The 23057-nt window shown below is 39.6% G+C and overlaps 1 protein-coding gene across 6 annotated transcripts in view; it reads right to left on the bottom strand.

Moving 5' to 3' along the window:
- slc66a2.1 (solute carrier family 66 member 2, gene 1) overlaps positions 1 to 15175 on the bottom strand; it is a 69984-nt gene extending 54809 nt beyond the window's left edge. The window contains exons 1-4 of one of the 6 annotated variants that reach the window (XM_018094673.2): positions 14234 to 15175; positions 13881 to 14151; positions 7387 to 7714; positions 5090 to 5223 (exon numbers count right to left, since the gene is read on the bottom strand). In XM_018094673.2, coding sequence (XP_017950162.1) covers positions 5090 to 5223; positions 7387 to 7589 — 337 coding nt within the window. In that variant the 5' untranslated portion in view covers positions 7590 to 7714; positions 13881 to 14151; positions 14234 to 15175. 6 annotated transcript variants of the gene reach the window in all.
- Positions 15176 to 23057: the final 7882 nt, after the last annotated feature.

Here is a 23057-nt window from a genome sequence, read left to right as displayed (position 1 = left end):
CAGGTGCACCTATTTTTGATCTGTCAAGGTCAGGATCTAAACAGATGTTAGAGTTGCCTGCCATGATAATAGTTCCCCAAGCCTCTGTAGAGTGTAGAGTTAAAAGATCCTCTAACAAGGCCACTTGGTTAACATTTGGTGCATAGTAGGAGGCTAATGTTATATTACATTTTCGGATTTTTCCCTTCATAATAATATTCAGGTTCGCTCATTTCTTGTTCTGTGGTAAAAGGGAGACCTTTTTTAAAAACAGATACTGTAGCTACTCTCTTTGTTTTTGTTGGGCTATTATTGGGTAATTGGCTACAGTTAGGTAATGCCTAGATAGGGATATGATGACTTGGGGAAGTGCACGGCATGCACAAATACCATGTCTGGTATAATGGTAATACTTAAAAGCCTTAGCTCATTTATTGGGTGAGTTAAAGCCTTGTACATTATGTGTGACTAACTTCAAATTTTCAAGCATATTACCCAATTAAAGAAATATATTGTACCAGCAACAGAAAAGACTTTCCTGCAGTCACCTGAAGAATTTTCTGTTCAATTTTATTGACAAAAAACAAGGTTACTTTAGTGTCAATTGAATCCTAATCCAATTCGTTCTTATCAGTGTTTCTAAAAGCCATAAATCCCCTAATTCGTCAGTCGATAGATTTACAATAGACTGATTTTACCGACTAACAGTACATCATTATGCTTGACACATGATAAATATATGGAAGCAATTAAAACACATATACATAAATGAGCATCCCATAATAATATCAATTTTCAATAAAAACTTTTAGGAAACAAGGATTGGAGAACACAGGCCAGTGCTTTGATGTAGGACAGTTATACTTTGTAAATGCACCCAGGATTTCAGAAAGCATTGGTATACACCTGAGCAACAAGGTAAGAGCTGCTGCAATCCTTTTTATTGACACTTATATGTGATTTTATAATCTGTGAGATTTATAAAAATAAAAAACTACCTTGTCTAGCTGGATAATATGTTCAGCAGCACTGTACAATAAATTGTATACAATAAACATAAAAAATACAAATGACACAAGAACACTGGCCTAAGGAGCTTACAATCTAAAAATAGTTACATTTATCCTGCTTTTGTAAGCAGGGCCTTGTGTTCCCATTATCATTCTGTAAAAACTTAAGAACTGTCTAACTTACTTACTTACTTATATTCACAAAGCAATTGAATACACATATAAGCAATTCAAATCAAATCTAGAACCAAACTGTAGGTACAAACAAGTATGTGGGACTAAAAAAGTTGTGGGTGTTCGGCAACATCAGGTATAGAGATTTATGGTCACAGTGCAAACAGTTCACTAAACGGTCACTAACAGACCTTGATGAGTAACATGAAAGTGAGCAAAAACAAACAGGAGAGAGTTATTCTGAATAAGGCACCAACAGCTCACAGCAAAGAAATGTTCGCGAGTAGAAAAAGAAAATACAGTATACACAGGCATTTAAACTAGAAGCAAAGCATCTGGTTTTCAAAGTCTCAGATTTCGAAAGAAAAAAGTCATCTCAAAAATAAAGACAACATGGTCAGCTGTGGTAATACTGGACTGACAAAATGTAAAAATAAAGCAAACTAAGTAAATAATACATTGTACATTTTTTAAGTATTTAGAAAATGGCACACTGGGCCTTTAAAAAAAGAGAAATGTATGATAAATCCATGAAGTCTAATATCAGGCTGCTTTCATCTACCCGTTCCTGCACTGGGAATAAGAAGCAACTGGTGAAGGCTAAAGATATCATAGCCCCCAAACACTGTGCACTTCTGTTCACTATACTTTAAAAAGGAGAAGAAAAGTCATTTTGGCATTTTACTGCCAATAGATTTGCCACATTAGTGCCACCTAGAACAATATATTTATTCTACAGAAACCATTACCATACCTGAGTAAACAGCTTTAGAAGCTTTCTCCATTTGTTTAAGATAGCAGCTGCCATTTTAAGTAGCTTTCTGCCTGCAGTCTAGCTGTTATAGTTGAGATCACACATTCCTAAGGGAGGGGGGAGGGAATTCTTAGCATTCTAGTGGGAGGGGGAGAAGGAGAGGGGAGAGAGAAGAGAACTGTGCAGACCCTGGCCCAGGGAATTAAGGATGTTTCTGAGAGAGGAAGTCAGACACTAGAACACCATGTTTACAAAAAAAGAGACAAGAAATCCTGTCTTTCTTTTGATAGAAGACTCAGAGCAGCATTACTGTAAGTGTTTATGGCTGTATTTACATAGACCTTTCTGATAAAGCTTTCCTTCTTCTTTAAAGCTAATGTCACAGTGCAGTTTCAGATGTGGAGAATGCACTTTTTGGGGCACAAACTAAGCAGATTTGCATCACACACATTTATATTCTAAACCACATAGGTGTGTTTTGCACAGAATATCTGCATACATCATGCAAAACTCAGCCTAAACTGTTGGGAATACTACTGAGTACGGTTAATCCCTGCCCTGTGCAGGATATCACAATAGTTCAACAGTGGTGCACTGCATATTACAGAAGTTAAACTATTCCTATAATTTGTAGGATTAAAATACTTTGCCACCACTGCCAGCTCCTGTTTTTCTCAGCATATTATTTGAAAAGTACAAGAATATTGTCTAAAAGATAGCACAGAGAGCTTTTTCCTGTCATTGAGTAAACTGTAGAGCAAAAATTATGCAAAACCAGTATGGGTTTTATGTGGCAAGCATTAAAGAAATAAAGCCAAATAAAATATTTTCTGCAAGCAAAGCTACATTTAAAATACCTTACTGCAATTCTTAGAGAAAATCAGATGTGTCCTACTTAAAGGGAAAGAATATCAAACTAAGAATTGCCTTATTTATTTAAATCGGGATAAAAAAATCCTCCTTTTCAAATGATCCTTAAAGTAGAAGGAAAGGTTTAAAACAGAAAGGGTGCCAAATGTTAGGCATCCAAGTGATTGTAACGGAATATTTGAGACCCTGGGGTGGTGTTTCTTTTTGCTGAATCTGAACTGGTCCTGGGTACTTCTGTAAAAAAAGAACCACATCGCAATTTGCTTCTTGGAGCATCACTTTGGTTCTGGGCTGAGAACAGTAGTGTGAAAAGCCAGCTTTTAGCCAATGATGCTGAAAATGCTCTGTATTTTTATTTTTCCCCAAGTGCAATGCTGTTCAAAATTTAGAACAGTATTGTTTCATGGTAGGTACATACTTTACTGCCAGGGGTGACATTTGGCAGAACCCAAGGCTTTTTCCAATTGTAAATATTTGCCTCAAGAATGCAACATCAGTCTAAAGCAGTGGTTTTTATACTATTTTGGTTTTAGTTTGGAGGTCCATCTTTTTTCAAGGCTCCCCTTAGCTCATAAAATTTTACAGAATGAAACATTGATGCATCAGTAGTCTAACCAAAGTTCCAGTATATCTAGAATAGCAAATATGTTCACACTGAATATCACCATAAATTACCTTTAAGATGGACTTTTAGATATAACTATGAAAGCAAATAGACATCCTTTAGATATCTCATCCTAAGTGGACTTGCCACTGCTCCAGGTATCCCCAGAGGAATCAGCCACACGGTTTGGGAACTACTGCTAATAGGTAATAGGTATACTATATACCTATATGATAGGTAACTGCAGCCTAAACTAAAGTAGACCCAATAACAAGTGTGTTATGTATGCTAAAGTACAACAACTGCATGTGTGGCTAAGTCATCTCCTGATGCAGCTCTGCTGGGCTCCATAGCTCAAAGTTTCTCATGCAATGAATAAAACGGAGAACAGCAGAGTGCATGACCATAGATTCACAACATGTACAATTACATCATAGCAACATCAATATTAATTAAAATTTGTTTCATAATGACAAAAAAATTTAAATATTTCTCTCTCAGTTGCATCTTGAACAGCTTTACCACCTCAATAAAGAAGTTGCCCATTTCAAGGACACAGTTTATGCACGATCACAAGATTTCACTACCTTTGTCCAATGGCTTTTAATTTATCACATATATTTTTCTGAAGAAGCATATTTACAAAAATGGAAGACAAACTGTTTTAGTCAGCAAGATGATTACATCTGTAGAACAGATTTTTAACCTATTTGTGACAATTTGGGACATGGAAAAGTTTGTTGTCATGTAAGACAACAGCCATTGCATCTCTATATATGTGCAAGCTGTGCAAACAAATACAGGTTTAGGGGCTATTATCCAGAACACTTAGGACCAAGGGTTTTCTGGATAAGGAATTTAAATAAACTAAAATTAAATAAACACGATATGGTTTTTTCCACCAATTTGGATTAATGTGTTACCACTCGCAAAAAGCCATCAGACATAGTAAAACATAGATGAAAACAAATCATAATCATTTTATATACCCCATCTTCAATCATATTTTAAAGTTACCCGAATTTAAAAATAAGTAGCAATAGGTTCTTAAAAAGTAAACAGCATTTGAAAAAATTTTACGTTACATGTCAGTGCTACTAACCATATAAAACAACCCTGCAAGTTTTTTGTAACATGTTTACAAAAAATGAGACAAGAAATCCTGTGTTTCTTTTGATAGAAGACTCAGTTCAGCATTTCTGTGAGTTCTTATGGTTGTATTTACACAGACCTTTCTGATAAAGCTTACTTACTTTTTACCTTTCCTTCTCCTTTAGCTAGTCCAACACTTTGTGGAAAAAACTGCTTCTGCTGCCAATTGCAAGGACTCCACTCAGCACACATCATAGGGATTTTGAGCAATGAATAAAGAAGCCTGAAACAGTGCTGTCAATGACTCATATGAAAGAGAGCCTGCAGAGCTTGGTGAAAAAAGTAACCCAATAAATCTACACATTGTGAAAACAATGAAGACGCTATCATGTCTCCTGAGTTGGGATCTATTAATAAAAAGTTTAGCTGTTGCAGTGGGTTTAAAGATTTTTAGTAACTAACAACTAGTTGTCAACCGCAGACAACTAGTTTGCCTCAAAAGTATGCCATGAAGACCAATTATCTTAATTAAGGAGTTGACTAATTAGCCAAGGAGGGTCAGTTCTCATTGAGAAGTATTTGTCTGTTTTGTGACATGTTACAAACCTGTGAATGATCGGCGCTTTGGGTTCAGCTCATTTGCCACACGCACTTCTGTACACAGCTTTAACATAAGCAGCATTGTAACAATCATTATAATACTTTGCCAAAGGAGAGGTGATTCAAAGTGGTGTCCAAACCTGGCAGAAAAAAAAAGAAATACAGATGAAGAACAAAAAAAATAAAAAAAAAAGTTAAAAGAAACAATTGTTTTACTGGTAAGTTTCAATATGTTCATCCAGCACCAACAAAAAAATAAATTTCTTGGCATACTAATACATTTTTTTTATACAAGAAAAGTTTTATAGTTCATTCTACGGTTTTGTAGAGAACTATGAATTGCATTTGGCCTGTTCATTGTTCTCTGTATGAACCCAAACCAGTGTATTCTATACAGCCGAACTGTTATCAAACTTTTTACCACAATTTTTACCAGTGCTGCTGGTAAACATAGATATATGTAAAATTACATTTATTAAAGGAAAGTGCCCTGCGTATAACTTTCAGCAACCAAACAGCAATTTGTTACACAAGTCTGAAAGTGTCCCTTGTAGCTGTTTAGACTGCTGCCTTCACAGAATATGAAAATAATGCTTTTAATAAGACCAGTACTGCTCATTCTCTGGTCTACTGGCAACCTCTCCGCTCACTAATTAAAGGAAATAACTGCATAGAAAAGCAGTAGACTGAATGGAGCAGGAGGGCAGTGGGCAAGGCCGCTTTACCGCAGCTTGGAGCTCACTCACTACTGCAGTTGCAGTAGGCGCACATTGTGTTTTTAGACCATACCACAGAAGTAGTTCAGCTCCCCTCATTAGTTAGACTTCAAAATGAAGCCACAACAAAAAAACTAAAATCAAAATTCAACATGAAACAGAAATTGGGGCAGATTTATCAAAACACGAGTTTGCTTCCGAAAAAAATCATATTAGTCCCGATAATATCGTATTGGAAATCCGAAAGTCACAAAATTTTCGTACCGAATGATTGTAAACAGCAGCAAAACCGATCCGATTTTTTTTCGCAAAATCGGTGAAAAATACGATTGGACCGATCGATCAAGCGAACAGTCGGAGTGTTCGTGGATAAGTAAATGTGCCCCATAGTGTACATATGAAACACATCTCTGTATAAAAGAAAGTTCATTTTTTATTTTGTTTTCAAGAGATTTTGCAGAAATGGATTCCCTCTTACGCAACTCCAAGTGTACTCCAAGGCACTTTACCAAAGTTTTATCAAACAAATATTAACCACATTTGTATTTATTTTTCTATGTATTTGTCTATGAAAATATAAGGAAAAGAATATGTACATACATATCTAATTAAGCCAGGGAAATTAAAGAAGTTTCCCTGGCTTCTATAAAAGTGTTTATAACTTAGCTTGCAAATTCTGCATTACCATGAGAAGCAATTATTGCTATATTTCCAAATGCCATTATATGCTATTTTAGCTCTCCTGTCAACCCCAGCCTAACGTGAAATACCAGTACAAAGCAGCGGATTTACAATATAGCATAGCAGGTAAGAAAATGCTTTGAAACCAATGGGGTGTGACAAAAACCAAACGAAAGAGCTAATAGTAAAGAGCAGTTCCAGGAAATGAAACATACTGATGAGCTGTACTGAGAGAAATCATAAAACTATTTTTACCAAAATGTGTATAACTATGTAATGTAATTCAAAGGCAGCCTAACCTCCACATGCTGTGCTTAATTGTATCTGGTACAGGTACATATTACTTTCTGAACTCCAGATTTTCCAGCACTACAAGTCACAGAATCCATCTATCAACTAACTGAGTGATAGTATTCTGGCTACTGTAGTTCTGCAACATTTGGAGAGATAAAGGTTGCCTATGCATTAAAGTGATACTGACACTAGAAATTAAACCTTTTTTTTTTACATCTATCATAACATTGTCTTTGAATACTATTTATAATTTTGCCATAAAAGTATTTGTCCAATGCTTTTACATTACCTATCAGATCCCCCCATGTTCCTCTGTGAGGTGGATTGCCATATTTTTGCAGCACTAGTCTGTTAGAATTAGAAGCTAACTAACAGAATAAAAAGGGACAGTCAGGCTAGCAAAACAGTCAGGTTTAGGAACTTCAAGTAACATTTACTTACAAAAGCAGCCCTATCAGCAAAGAATAATCAACATGACCTATAGGTAACTTTTCATGTAGAATCATATTTTAAAAAGTAGTTTTTTTCGTGTCATTATCACTTTAAAAGTAAGCAATGCTTTGAAATAATGATTTTACACTGCTTGAAATTTCCCTTACTGTTAGTTCTTACCAGAACAGTATTCGCAGTATATTGGCTATTAGCAGCATAAGACAAACATAAATGGAGAATCCTTCTGCATTCTGTGTCCTTCTAATATCCCTGTATTGGGGTATATATGGAACTACACCTCCAAAAATCATTGCAGAAGAAGCACCCCAAGAAACCAACAGGCGCAGAAAAGCTCCAATCCATTCCAGGCCTTCTCTTTCCATTTCTGACAGTGTTGGCAAAAAAAAACCAAAAAAAAAACCTGGTCCAGCTTCCTACTGCAAGATATTCAGGACTGCTATGCCCATTCCGGACTAGTTGCAGGTATCACACATTCCATGGTAAAAACCTTTAAGAGAGGTAAAAACAGTGGTATTAGTGACATAAAGAGAGCATATACATGGTCATTTTGTGTCTGCTTTGCATCTGATTTTTTGGTGTGTGCAGTGAATAGACAGGGTAGATAGGGTTTATACTGAAAACAGAGGTTAGCCCAACACAAACACAGTACCTATACCAGATGCAAAAACCCATGCACAATTATACAGAAATGGCTGACCCACCACATTGTAATAAATAAGTCATATTTATATTTAATAAGCAATAAAAATCTGGAACGTATTAACTTTTTCCCACACAAATATCCAACGTGTGTGTGTGTATGTGTGTATATAAAATAATATCCCACTCTTTTAAGGGTATATAGATTTTGCAAGTCTCTGCAAAGTTCAATGACCATATAAATGTAAAAGGCCACTGGAGAGTTCTTTTATATGCCATACTGGTAGCCGCATTCTAATATTAGATAATATATTAGAATATATAATAATGATACTAATAATTTCTAATACCATTATATTGCTTCAATAGTGAGCAAATTGTTTTTTTTTTTTTTTTTACATGCACAACTTTCAGTAAGTGATTTTATGCAAGTGAAATACTTATGTACTGTTACAACCGTTAACTCTATAAAATGTGTAAGTCTTTAGTAAGCAAACATTTAGTATATTATAGCATGTCCTTTCTTACCAACTTATCAATTGGTCTTATTTTCTTTTGTTTACGTTTTTGAATTATTTGCTTTTTTCTTTTGCCTCCAGAAGCCAAAAAACCTATTACTTTGTGAACTTTGTCTACAAAGAACTTGTATTATATTTTCTGTTTCAAATGTAATCCGTTAAATGGGTTCCAAAGTAAAAAAAAACATAATCAAACCAGTTCACAATGAGCTCCCAACCCAAAGATTCAAAGGACAGCCAAATGAAGTAAATAATATACTTTAATTAAAGTTTACATGTCCTTAAAAGCCTTACATGTTGATGAGAACTTAATTATAGACTTTTTAATTTCAGAATTTTCCAATACTATTACAGAAGCATTATGAACATTTTTCTTATTTTGGCCACAACCCCAATAAATCTTACCTAACAAACCCATTATATATGGCTACTTGTTAAACATATGTCTGCTTCATTTACATTAGCTATAGTACCATAAATAATATAAGGTATTCTTTAGGGCTCTGGCACACGGGGAGATTAGTCGCCCGCGACAAATCTCCCTGTTCGCGGGCGACTAATCTCCCCGAGTTGCCATCACCTGCCATCCCACCGGCGAAAGTGTAAGGCGCCTCGCGAGGCAACTTCGGCGATTTGCCTAAATCGCGCCGCCGCGTGTGCCATCCCACTGGCGACTTACATTTTCGCCGGTGGGATGGCAGGTGATGGCAACTTGGGGAGATTAGTCGCCCGTGAACAGGGAGATTTGTCGCGGCGACTAATCTCCCCGTGTGCCAGAGCCCTTAAAGCTTAAGTTGGCTAATTTTTCAGTTCAGCTACTCTAAAAGTTAATAGGAAACCAGTTTTTTAAGAACACTTATAAAATACAACATCCGTTTTGGCTATTTGCATTTTGCTCAGAGCAGAATGGGCATTTATTTATTTTGGAAATTTATATACAAGTGATTACAGGAAAATGTAAAGATAAACTCCACACAGCAGGACTTAGAACGCAAGTATTTCCATGGCTAATCTAATTTTTCTAGAATGGCAGCCCCCCACACCCACCCCCAAGAATAATCTAGGAACATATAAATCCCAGATACAGAACAGATGGCTGTGTCTCCTGTCCTGTCTCCATCTGTGCTATTCACTATTACTAATTGTTATACCATTCTCACACTTACAATCTCATGTACTGCTGAGGCACTGTTATTAATGATACACTTGCCATTAATCTTACAATGGCTGGTCCTTAACACTGACAAATTACACCCTATATTTATTAGGACATTGGCAGGACAAAATTATTTAGAAAATTATTAAAGTGATACTGACATGAAACAACTACTTTTCAAAATATGAATATACATAAAAAATTACCTATAGGTCATGTTGATCTTTTTTTCGCTGAGTTCCTAAATCTGACTGTCCCTTCTCAAGCCTGTCAGTTATAGCTTCTAATGCTGACTGACTACTGATGCACAAATATGGCAGCCCCCTCATAGAGGAACAATGGGGATCAGATAGGTAATCTGGTAAGCTTATGCAAAGACAGTATAATTATATATTTAAAAAATGGTTTAATTTCAGGTGTTAATATCTCTTTAAAGAGGAAAACAGGTAATAAAAATATAACTGAGCTCTTTCTAAGGGTAATTCCCCACAGCCCCAAAACATTTTGTCAAAATGTCTCCATATCGGTGTGCATTTTAATCACCTGAAAGCACTTCTAAACAGGCACAGGCCTCCTAAGTAACTATTGCCCATAGGTAATAGTGCTCATAAGTAAATACATGTAATATTTGTCACAATACTAGGCACTTTGGAACTTAGTTCTCAAACCACTCCCAAGAGCCTTACGTACCATTACTCTAAAGAAATTAATAATGACAGCAGAGCTTTAAAACAGTGATAAAAGTTTACCTATGCCCCTTTAGATAAATGTAATTCCTGCAGCTTTCCTATAAATCACAACACTTATCTGTCAATGTGGTCAAGGTTAAAAAAGAAAAAAAAAACAGGTGCAAAGAGTAATTTTCCCCACAATTTTGCACCCAGTGTTTGTATTTGGTCATGCCCAAAACTTGTGCATCTGCGCCTCTGCCATGGAGCACATAAAACTGAATCTGACAGCAAATTACAACAGGCAGACATAGGCATTCACATGCAACATTTACTTGTATGTTATTCATGGCAGATGTATGACATTAGTGCAGGGCTCCTTTGCACTTGCGCACATTCTATCACATTTATCATGCCCAAGGCAAAGATTACGATTTCCAATGAGCAGGTGCATAAGGATATCTTTATAACTTAACCTCCAAATATTCCAGTTTAGTAAATTTCAACTTAAACACATTTCAAAGGAAAATACAAGATATGTCACTATTTTACCATACCTCTTAGATACTCTATTTGACCCACAGGCCACTAGGTGGATAACCCTTGAATTGTTGACTTCTTCCTCAGTTAAATATTTACCTAGCAAGGACCATGAAGTAGGATGTAAGCTCTGTGCTGGAGTTAGAATTCCCAGTGAACTTACAATCTGTGTCAACCTATATAACAAACTGCAAATCATTCTGAGAAAATAAATGGTGTTGCATAAACACGCAAATGTGTTTGTCTTGTTAAATTACAGATACAACTGTTCATAAGCTGGTCAGTGTAAATATTGAATGCCACTAAATAGACTACACAAATATTTCCTCAGAGCCTTACCTACAAGCTCTAGGCCTTCTTGGCCTGACCGGGGTACCAGATGACCCAGCTGCCTGAAAGCTAAATGAGAAGGAAGATCAGCGACATAATTGTGTCTGCATAAGCTATGCAATAAGCTGATAAGAGATATTTTGACACTAATTGGAAGACGGGAGTATAAAAATGTGCCCGAGATCCAGCCTTGGGAACTTCAGCTAAACTGCACTGACCTAAGTGGATACTGTCAGAGGTCTTTGCACTTTACATTATGTTTTTGTATAACGGTTGAACTATTAAAGTGACAGAGCTCAACATGTTAATACGTTGGTGTTAATTCTGAGTCCTTAGGATCAGAGTCCATATCAATTTATTCTTATATTATTTGAATTTGTTGTATTTATATTAAGTCATACATATATATGCCGCAGGCACCCCCGACAGCTCACAGAGCCTCCTGGCAATTTTTCTTACTATTTCCGGGTTGTGCGCGCTGACGTTACGTGCGCGCTGACGTCACGCGCGCAACCCGGAAATAGTAAGAAAAATTGCCAGGAGGCTCTGTGAGCTGTCGGGGGTGCCTGCGGCTGCCTGGCCAGTAAGTTATATTTATGTGAAGGGGATGGGGGGGGTGTTTGGGGTGGTCACCTAATCATGCATGGGGAAAAAAAAATACCGTCAAATACCGTGATACCGATATAATAAAAAAAATACCGTGATATAAATTTTTGGTCATACCGCCCAGCACTACACACACATATAAGGAACCTGTCCCTAACTGGCCCAAATCCTAACCTGGACCTAGTCTGAGCCTTGATATTTTAGAAACTTGGCTCCGGACCGCAAGGTGGGGTGAAGCAGGCACAAGTATATTAATAAGCAACCAGCAGATGGCTTTAGAAGATACAGTGGCACAATGGGAAGAGTTCAGCTTGCGACCCATTAAAGCAGTAGTTTGCTGACCCACAAGTTTAATGTTGGCCTACACATCACTTATAAACACCACTTTAGGTTAAGATGTTTGGCATGCAAAAAACTCACAGAAAAAATGCCCCAGTGCAGTCCCTATCGGCCATCAATCAGAGATTTACTTATTTTTATAGTACCGTAGTAGACTTATAATAAAAGTGACTAGTAGTGCACACACTCTGAATGAAAACAACTACAGGTATGGCATCTCTTATCCAGAAACTAGATATTCATAAAGCTCTCAATTAGGGCTCTGGCACACGGGGAGATTAGTCACCCGCGACAAATCTCCCTGTTCGCGGGCGACTAATCTCCCCGAGTTGCCATCAGAGAGCCGTCAGTTGCCATCCCACCGGCGAACATGTAAGTCGCCGGTGGGATGGCACACGCGGCGGCGCGATTTCGGCAAATCGCCGAAAATGCCTCGCCCGCGACAAAACTCACTGTTCGCGGGCGACTAATCTCCCCGAGTTGTCATGACCCGCCATCCCACCGGCGAACAAGTAAGTCGCCGGCGGGATGGCACACGCGGTGGCGCGATTTCCCGAAATCGCCGAAAAAGACTCGCGAGTTTGTCGCGGGTGCGACTAATCTCCCTGTGTGCCAGAGCCCTAAGGGAATGCCATTTCTCAGAGGGTCCACTTTGGATAGCAAATAATAAATGACTAAACATAGTAAAACTGATATCATGAATGAGCTCTGTAGATCTCAAATCTCAGAAATATATTTCAATAAAATCTAGTTATATCATGCTGCCACAGAATTTACACAACAGTGGGAGGTTTGAATTTTAGGACAATATTGCAAAGAATTTTTTGTTTTAAGCTGGCCATACATGTTCAGATTTTAGTCGTTGTACGACAAACATTCGGATAACGATCATACTTTTTAATGCAATGATCTAATCTAAAACTAACATTCAGATTGCAATTGTAGGATTAAAGTAGTAAAAATAACAAATCAGGTAAATGTTCTGCCCATTAATTGACAGACAGCAATTGTAGCAGCTGCAATAGTATTGGCAACAGCAAATCAGGAAAAGAAGAATATCATCAGATAGACAATACATACAAGCTATTATTCGAACTTATTATTATTATTCTAATTTTCTAACCTGTCCGATCAACTAAATGTACCACTGCCATGGTATGAAAATTGTCAGGAAGATTATTTAGAGCCCATATGCGGGCCGAAAATCATATTAAACTTTGTTTCTTACAATTAAATTGCCGCATGTATCGCCAGCTTAACTTTTAAGATGTCCAACTCACTAGCACAAGGTGTGTAAATACTGCTGGAATATGTGGAACTAGATTACATGTGTCAGGCTGACATTGGTTCTACCATTTCCAATGGTCACGTTGTGTTTACATAAAAAGTGCCTCTACTGGTTCTTTCTGAATAATATAAGGTAATCACTAAACATCTTTAGCCTTACAGGGATTAAGTACAGAAACAGTTTAGAATTTTGCAGCAGGAGAAACTACAGGGCCCCTGAATTTTTACAGATTTTCAACTTTTGCCACTTGAATGGCAAAAGTTCCTACGATTTATATAGATTTAAGAAGTGAAACTGGGATCCGGGCAAATTATGGCATTTTTGAAGGATTTACTTTTTCTTGACTGTTCAGCTGAACCACATCATTAAAATCAAGTGCCTTTGCAATTCTGAACAAATGAACTGCAATTTTTTCTTATTTCTACAAATCTGAATTTACCCTTTAGGGTTTGGGTTTAGCTTGGTATTTGGCCAATACCAAAAATTATGAAATCAGTGCATACCTAATTCCCACTGGACAATGCAGCAGGCTCATAGTAATTTGCAAAAGGCAAATAACCATTAATTACCATTACTCCATGCATGAAATCCTGTACCAGTCTCATACTGAAATGATTACAATGAATGTAACAGACAACACGTTGCCCATTAGTGGCACTGCATTACTATGCTTGGAAAGGTTTCAGGAAGAGGATGCGGGACAGGCACATCATGCGCCCAGCATAACAACCCAAAGTCTCGCCTGATACCGGCGCACACGTCCCTTCTATTATTCACCTCAGCAGTACTGCGCATGCCTGAACCTTCCATCTGCATCAGTTCATTCCAGCTTCTCTGCTCCTGCAGGTGACAGGGTATCGCACAGTCTCAGTATCCCCTTACTCTAGCCACCACCCAGAGCCACTGGTGAAGCGCTACTCACCTTCTGCTTACGGTGTTGCTACCGAGCTCCCGTTGTCATGTTACGGGGAGTACCAGCTTCCTGTCAGTGCCTAGGAACAGCTTAGGTATTCTCACTACTGTCTCTTTTCCTGTTCCGCCCCCAGCGCCTACCAAACCCTTTGTAATTGGTTGGACTAGCGAAGGGGCGGCAACTTGTAATCTGTGTAAGTTAAAATGTGGCAGGATGTCTGAAAATGAGCAGCGTATCCATGGCGGAGGTGGGGTGTTGTGGATGGCAGTAACACGTGGCTATATCCAGACGCCGGCTTTTGTTTTATGTTTTGTTTGGATAACTTCGAGGTTTACTTAAGGCCCGTATGAAAGTAAATGCCGCTTCCTATCGGCTACATTGTACAGTGGCTCCCTTACGTATGAGGAGTGAGAGCAGCTTTTCGCTTCCATTTAGGGTGCAAGTAATTGCTATGTACTCTGTTCTCCCATATAAAACATAGCGCCAATGTGTATATTGTGGCTATATTGTGGTTTTTCTTTTATTTTTTGCGAGCCGATCTGATGGGTAAACCAGTAAGTTAAATGTTAAGTTTAAGGTGGGGACATCAAAGGAGCAGATTTTTTCCTCCCTGTGTCTGTATGCACACCTAAGGTTGGCAGTATTGGGCTAATTCAACTATTTGGCCTTACAGTGAATGCGCCCCTCCATTTGATGGTAAAATCAAACCTGCTCAATTGACACCAGGCTGAATTTCATCAGGTAGGCCCATTGGAGAGTGGGCAAATAAGCTGCTGAATCAGTCTGAAGGGCCATAATTACAGTGCCTCTTACAACTCCATATGCACTCCTCCCTTTATGTTCTACTTGGTGCTTATTTTTTTTTCTCCTGCTGGCTTTGCCATTCTTAAGGTGGGCATACACGTAGTGTCACGGCTGGCATCCCAAAACTCAGAACAGGCGCCAAGGGTCTGGTCATGGCTCACACTTCTGCCTATAACTGCCGCCTTTCACGTCGGGAGGAGCCCTTCGCTACTCAGATGCCAGTTCTTATAGTGAGAGACCCAAGGAGAGAGTTCTGAGCAGGCAATGGAACCAGAATCGTGTTACAGGAGAAAGGGGAACAAGTCAGCATATTCAGAGTACAGGCTGGGATCAACAATGATCGGACAGCGCAGTACCAGAACGGAATCCAAAAGAGTAGTCAGAGGTCAGGCCGGGGTCAACAACGATCAGACAGCGCGGTACCAAACAGAATCCAGAAGAGTAATCAATAATGGGCAAAGGTCGGTTCAGGCAGCAGTACATGATAGGTCAAGAACAGGCAAGGGTCAAAACAGATCAGAATCATATACAGAAAGCACCCAGGAACTATCAGGAGGTAGACCTACATTGGGCAATGATTATGCTGCAAGATCAGCTTTAAATATTCAAATTTCGCATCACAGTGACGTCATTCGCAGCGTGGAAGAAGGCAAGTGCGCATGCGTGCACGGCACAATTGAAAAGGCAACGGACGTGAGTGCATAGCAGAACCGAAGGGCGGGCGTCCCCGCATGGGAAGCGGCAGGTTTCCCCGCCGGCCCCCTAGACCACCAGGTATAGTTACACGTGGCGATTTTCGATCTTTTGTGTGACCAAAGGTCCACGAAAGTATGTTCCCACCCTCCACAGACATTCAGGGCTGAATCGTCTGATATAAACAATAAGAATTCTACCTCCTTCTGCCGATTCAGCCCTGACTGTAGATTTTGCTCAGGCGCCATCAAAATCTTTTAACCTGGCCAATCGACGAGTCAACCGATATCATCAGCCTTTTACAATATTGTTCGGCTTGTTGAGCTGCCATACACGCACCGAATAGCGTATGAAACGAAGTTTCGTACAATATCATTGTTACATGTATGGGCAGCTTTAATGCAAGCTCCCACAAGTGTAGATCTCTCAACTCTGCATTTTTTAAGCTTACTTAGCTTACTAGCAATATTGTAGGTGGAAAGATGATTAGTTTTTGTTAGGTTCAGTTCAAGTTGGTGTTGGTTCATCCAGTTGGAGATTTCAGTCTCAGTTTCGACTGTTAAGGTGGCCATACATGTAGTAATGCGATCTTTCCTGCAACCGTTGATTAACGTAGATTTTGCTTGGGCGCCTTCAAGGGAAAGAATTAAGACATGCAGAAGGGGGCTTAGGAAGGAAGATCTGTTTTGTTGTTAGTAGAGGTGTGAAGCTAATTGCGGATGCACTTTTTGTTTTTGAAGAAATCAACAGTCAAAAGGAGAGTGTGTCAGGTTGAGTGTTTCTGATTGTCATGGAAACCGGGACGGGGAACAAGGGGGTTACCCGCAGTCACCTTTCACCCAGGTTAGACTAACATCAAGCACCCCCAAACACACCACCACCCCAAATAACTATTCGCTGCCACCATCTATCATTAACAGGCGATAGAAACCTGATTACATAAATGTATCACACACAAACTTTCTTACTGCAGTTAGGGTTAGTTCTCACTAATTTAACAGCACACTAGCAGCCACAGGGTTAAAATTACAGTCAAACCCACCCCCCTGCTAGCAGCCCACTAGTTAATTAGCATCTACACAGAATCTCTACCCAATACACATACACACAACCCAACAGTTGATACACCTAGGCCTGAGCAGTCATACAAGGTACGTGGAAATTGATATAGAGCCAAAGGACTAAACTTATTAAATTTTATATTTAATATTACATGGGTAAACAGTGCAGTTTTAAAAAGATGTTACAGAAGAGAAACATACATGCAAAACAGTCAATAAGATAAACAGGGATAAAAACACAGAGAAATCCTAAGTACGTTACCGAATATCCTGTGCCCTCTGAGGCAAGAGGTTGAAAGTCCTGAGCCCATCCCCCAACATTAGTTGCATAAGTTGAGGCCTCCAGAATGAGCTAAAGAATACCTGGGCATGCGTGCTTTTATTCCCTGATGGGCCCCTCCCTCATTACCGTATGCATGAGGAGGGAGTGCCCAGGAACTGGTCACATGACCCCTTTGGGTGGTCCCCACCCACCCTCTTTAGAGAGCTGTACTTCTCATGCCAGTTTCTTTTCATATAATATTGGTACTTGCCAGTACTCAATATTATTATGAAAGTAGGGAATTGTTTTAACCTATATGGGGGCGATCAAAATGATACCAAACATGGGGGGTGTCTCATGTCCCAGTCCCCCAGAACCCATTTCTCCTAACCGGCGGGTATAAGCTGCCCCTGTTTGGTATCATTGGGAAGCCTGTGGCCTCCTCATAAATCCTATGTGATTTATGAGGATGTGGACCTTAAAGCAGCGGAGATATGGATCCATTTCTATAATCCATATTTTCTGGATGCTGTCCCCCCCTGCTGTTCCTAGGCCCACACTTTGCCTTTCTTTGATCAACAGATCAAAGACCCCAGCTTCCTGCCCCAACGGGCTGGCCTCGCATTGTCTGATGAAGTTGACACCTTCCTGGGTTGCATATTTAATTAAGGGTCTCTGCGGGAGCCCGAAACCAGATGTTGATAGTGTGTATTGGGTTAATTAGGGGTGTCTGGTGGACACAACGCAAATGCTGCCATTTTACCTTGTTACAATGCCCGGGCAATATGGCCTGGCATGACACTGATGATGAGGGATTTGGAAGGGTATCGAATATAGAAAACAGCCATTGTGGATTTGTTATTTTTGTTTTATATTGTGGCTTCCCATTAAACAAAGAATATCTTACAAACTCTTTCTCTTAACCTTCAAAGCTCTCCATTCCTCTGCTCCTCACTACATCTCTTCCCATGTGTCTCTATACATTCCTGGGTGACTCCTCCATTCCTCACAGAACAACCGCTTGGTTGCGCCCCCACTACTACTGCCGTTTCCCGCCTTAAACCTTTCTACCTTGCTTCCCCTTACATTTGGAATGCCTTCCCTGATTTGATGACTTTGATGAATCATCACTTGATTAAACATAATTTTTTACAGCAGTGCTGTCCAACTTCTGTTGTACCGAGGGCCGTAATTTTTCCGACCTACGTGGTGGAGGGCCGATAATGGAAGCCAGTTTTGACCACTCCTCCTTTTGAAACTGCACCCACTTGAAACCACACCCATGTTATCACATGACCATACCCATATTAATGGTTGTAGTATAGCAAAAACCTGCCATACTCTGCCTGCCCTACCCTGCCTGTGTGTGCCATACTCTGCCTTCCCTACCCTGCCTGTGTGTGCCATACTCTGCCTTCCCTACCCCGCCTGTGTGTGCCATACTCTGCCTTCCCTACCCTGCCTGTGTGCCATACTTTCACTGTGTGTGCCATTCTTGGCTGGTTTGTGCCATACTTGGCCTGTGTGTGCCATACTCTGCCTGCCCTACCCTGCCTGTGTGTGCCATACTCTGCCTTCCCTACCCTGCCTGCGTGTGCCATAATTTCACTGTGTTTGCCATTCTTGGCTGGTTTGTGCCATACTTGGCCTGTGTGTGCCATACTCTGCCTGTGTGTGCCATACTCTGCCTTCCCTACCCTGTCTGTGTGTGCCATACTCTGCTTGCCCTATGATGCCTGTGTGTATGGCACACACAGGCAGCCTACAGTGACACAATGCTGGCACTGCTCCTACAGTCTGCACAATAACTATATATTAAAAAACTTTTTAATTGAAGTACCACCTCAGTATATGTTCTTTTTGTAGTGTGCAGGGATTATTTGTGGGTTTCTACTGCTCCTGAGGTGTGAACAGGGGAACAATGGGGGTGATTACAGCCTGAGCCTGAGGTGTGAACACTGCAGGGGGTGAACAATGCATAGATTAAAAGGTGTGAACAACACAGGGAATTACATATTTAAACAATACAGCCTGATTACAGCCTGAATCTAAGGTGAGAACCATGCAGGGGGGCCAGTTAATCACAGTACTGATACCATTTAAAGCTTACACAAGAGTAAGCCATCAAAGCAGCCAGACAGGTGGGGGGGCACACAGAGGGGGGTCGCGGGCCGCCAGTTGGACAGCGCTGTTTTACAGCATAAAGCTATGCGTTAAGAGATAATGACCTTTTGTGAATCAGTCCCATAGTCTCCTTAACTATGCTCTGCTCTAATGTTTCCCTTCTTATCCATATATAGTGTCATCTACTTACTTTTTACCCCCTTCCATAATTTCCTTTATTAACTGTACAACTTTTATTATTACTTTGTTAACTTTAAGCCTGACAGTTAAAGGACAATGAAAGGTTAATATAAATTAAAAGTAAGTCTAAAGGAATTCTTTTTAAGTACTTACTGCATATCTAAATTCCCAGATCCCTGCTTGCTTCTCTGAGATATGGTGCTGGCAGCCTACAGCAGTATGAAGACTACAGTGACATCACTTAAATCTCCCTGTCCTTCCTGTAGGTACCAACTTGATCCTGTCTGCTGTTCTGAGCTACACATGCCCACCAGCCAATCAGAAGCGGATCTGGCAGAGGGGAGGGGGGGAGGGAATGAAACACATGTGCAGTATGAAGCAAGGAGGGAAATGAATACCTTTTTAGAGATGGCTGCCTGTTCTAGAAAATGTGAAGTAAGTGTGACTGAGTAAATATTTGATTAGGTGAGCCAAAAGTGGGCATTTTTACTAAACAATAGGAGGACTATTGGGCAGTATGCTTTTTAAATTTTGACTTGCATTCTCCTTTAAGTAACCAAGCTGTAGGATTGAGGAATAAGGATTACTTCTGCTGGCATATGATTTGTAGAAATTCATGTCACTGGATTTAGAAACTGTCAGAATCACAAGGTTTGTGCTCCTTGGTGCTCCTGTTAGAAGAAAACTGCACCGGCCTGTAGAAAAAACTGTATCAGCTCTGTGCCAGCATTTGCATTGGAATGGTCCAGAACATCAAACTCATTAACACCAAAGCCCAATTATAGGATGGTCATAATAGTGAGTATAAATCCAAGTTATTTAGGTGCAAATTAAACCCTCTAGTGGCCAAAGAGGGGAACAACTACCAAATACAAATCTGCACCGCTACAAATTTGGTCATTAACACCATTGAACAAGGTATGGCTCACTGCATACCTATGACTGATTAGCTAATTATTTTATAGTTTGAGGTGCACTTAAGATAAATAAGTGTGTTCCAAACAGTTTATATTCCACTGATAGCAATAAAATGTTAATGTACTCTAGTTTTTGCCCACAAGGGGGCACTAGAGAATTATCTAAAACTCAATTCTGCTGAATTCAGTGCTGAATTGAGTTCATGAATTTATGACTTGTGCTGCTACCAACATTTAGGGAAATGGTACAAGGGGTAATTTGCTTCCCCCTATAAAAATTTGCTGGCATGGGAAACAAACCTGAAAATACTATCCTCTTTGTTAATCACTGTGAGTAAATGATGTTACAGCAATTTAGTTTAATCATGGGAATTGCCTCCTTTCATATTTTCCTGCAATTAAGCAGAATTGGCAAGAATAATGTAAATAGTATTTATTATAGGGAAATATATAGAGAGTTTTGGATCTCCTGTACTAGAAGCACTAATTGATGGCTGAAGGCATGGCACTTTATGGATTGCATAATGAAATGTAATTCTACACAACTTTTCATTAAATATGAAATTAAAACTTTTCCTTAAAAATGTTAAATGGTTTTTACATTATTTGTAAATGTGATTGCAGTCAAAAGCAGCTATTTCTGTTCTCTTGTTCTGATTCTTAGGCTTGTTGCAGATGTGTTGTTTTCTGACGGGCACGGGATTAGCCTCTCAGTGCACAAACACAGTTGATTTTGTCATGGAAACAGTAAAGTATGCATTTTGGTGCCAAAATCTGCTTTGTCATTAGCCTTAAAACAATGTAACAGGAGTCAGGGTTCTTAAAGTTATTTTCATCAGATTTTATCAACTGGCTTGCAACATTGTTTCAGGAGTCAGAGCCAGGATTGCAAGTGAAGAAAAGCCAATGCGCTCCCATCAACTCCTTCCCTTATCTGCACTGACAGGCACAGCATTAGCCTTTTCACAGACACATGGAGTAGTTTTTGCCACGTAAATGATTAGTCTTGTGCTTTCACGCCAAAATCCACTCCACGTGTCAAACAGGCCAGAGCTGTTCCTGTCAGTAAAGAGACGAGCCTCATGCTGCTTCCTGCTTGTATAGAAGAGTGTGTGCAGCACCCTGACTTCAAATTCAACAGCTGACCTTTATATAGGGGGGATAGTTTGTTTGATTATGGGCAGTAGCTGGTAGTTATGCCACTGCAGAGCTGTCAACTCCCCCTATTTTGTTAGGAGTTTCATAATATTGGCCCCCGCCTCTGTCACCATTCCCAGGACCGCCATCAGAAACTTTTGGGTCCTGCACAAGTTATTTCTATGGGGATCCCCCATGAACACAAGTGCGCAGTACCAAATTATTGGCCATAACCCTTGTGTGTGCAATATAAACAGTTAATGTTACTCTTTAAGAAGCAGTTAATATAAAGCGTTCCATTGATTAATGTGCTAATAATTCAGTTTATTGGGGGTCAGTGGGGTTTGCCCTAAGTTAAACCCCTTCCCACCTACCTGCCCCTACTCTGTGCTATCATTGCTTGATATGGAAGTTAAGTACATTTTTGTATAAATTATGTAAACTGCGTAAGTTTAGGGGTCCAATAATGTTGCTGTGGGGCCAAATAAGTAGTAGTTTGTGAAAATAATTAATGTGTCAGAATTTTAATTGGAGGGGTGAGTGGAGTTTATACGTAAGTTTTTGCATAAATTACATAAATTGTGTAAGCGTAGGGGCCCAATGATGTTGCCGTGAGACCCAATAACCAACCATTCCCCTGCTGGAAAGTTCATGTAGGAGACACTGATATAATTGAGTAAATGGATCCCAAAATAAACAGCGGATGTTACTCTATACTAAGCAGTAGATATAAATAGTTAAAATGAATAATAAAGTGCTAATAAGTCAGTCAATTTACCTTAAATTTTTTAATTTATTGGGGGTCATTGGAGTCTGTCCCTGCAAAACTTCTCTGCATTGTCTGCTTAATATGCAAGTTACTTAAGTTCTAAGCAAGTTATGTAGCTTTCTAAGCAGTTTTTGTGGAAGTTACATAAATTGGGCAAGCTTCGGCATAATTTATGTAAATTGCGTAACTCTCGCAACTCAACTGGGCCCCCTAAGAAAGAAGATTTCACAGAGCCTGGTACAGTTGTACCCCCTGATGGCGGCCCTGACCATACCTAATTCCCTCATTTTAAAGGTTGACAATTTTCCCAGCACACACATGTAGTAAGCATCCAGTGACATCATCAGTGTTATGTGAGCATGCGCAGGGGGCATTTAGCTGCTTCAGAAGGGCAATTCCGACGTCTCATTTGTCCCAATGGTGGTGCCTAGGGCGAAGTTGACAGCTCTGCCTTTATCTGCTGTGGCTAGAAAGAGTTCTTTGGACATTGGGGATGATGTTGGTTAGACTGTAAATGTAAAATGTGTTCTGTTTACATGATCTGAAAATTTGGGGACGCCTAAAATATGTTTTAAATTGGCTTTTTGTATTTTAAGTAATATAAGTATTTAAGTATTGACTGAGAAGTGTCATTACTCATTACTATAGAAACACTAAAGGAACAAACTTTCTCTCTAAAGGCTGAAAGTGCAACACGAGCTAAGGGAATTTCGTTACGAAGCTAAAAGTCACTCAGAAGCCACTCGCATTCCTTTGCCTCGTAAGAACCTTCCATTGTTGCTGACAGTGGGGGAGGGCTGCCCCCGGGCAGGCAGGTTTGGGTTGGCCCAAGCTGTGCTCTGATTGGTTACTGAGGTTACCAAGTCAGTTGGCTGGTGATTGTGCG

Source organism: Xenopus tropicalis, chromosome 6, assembly GCF_000004195.4.
Source record: "Xenopus tropicalis strain Nigerian chromosome 6, UCB_Xtro_10.0, whole genome shotgun sequence".
NCBI classification, from domain to species: domain Eukaryota; kingdom Metazoa; phylum Chordata; class Amphibia; order Anura; family Pipidae; genus Xenopus; species Xenopus tropicalis.
This window is presented reverse-complemented; position numbering and strand designations above follow the sequence as displayed.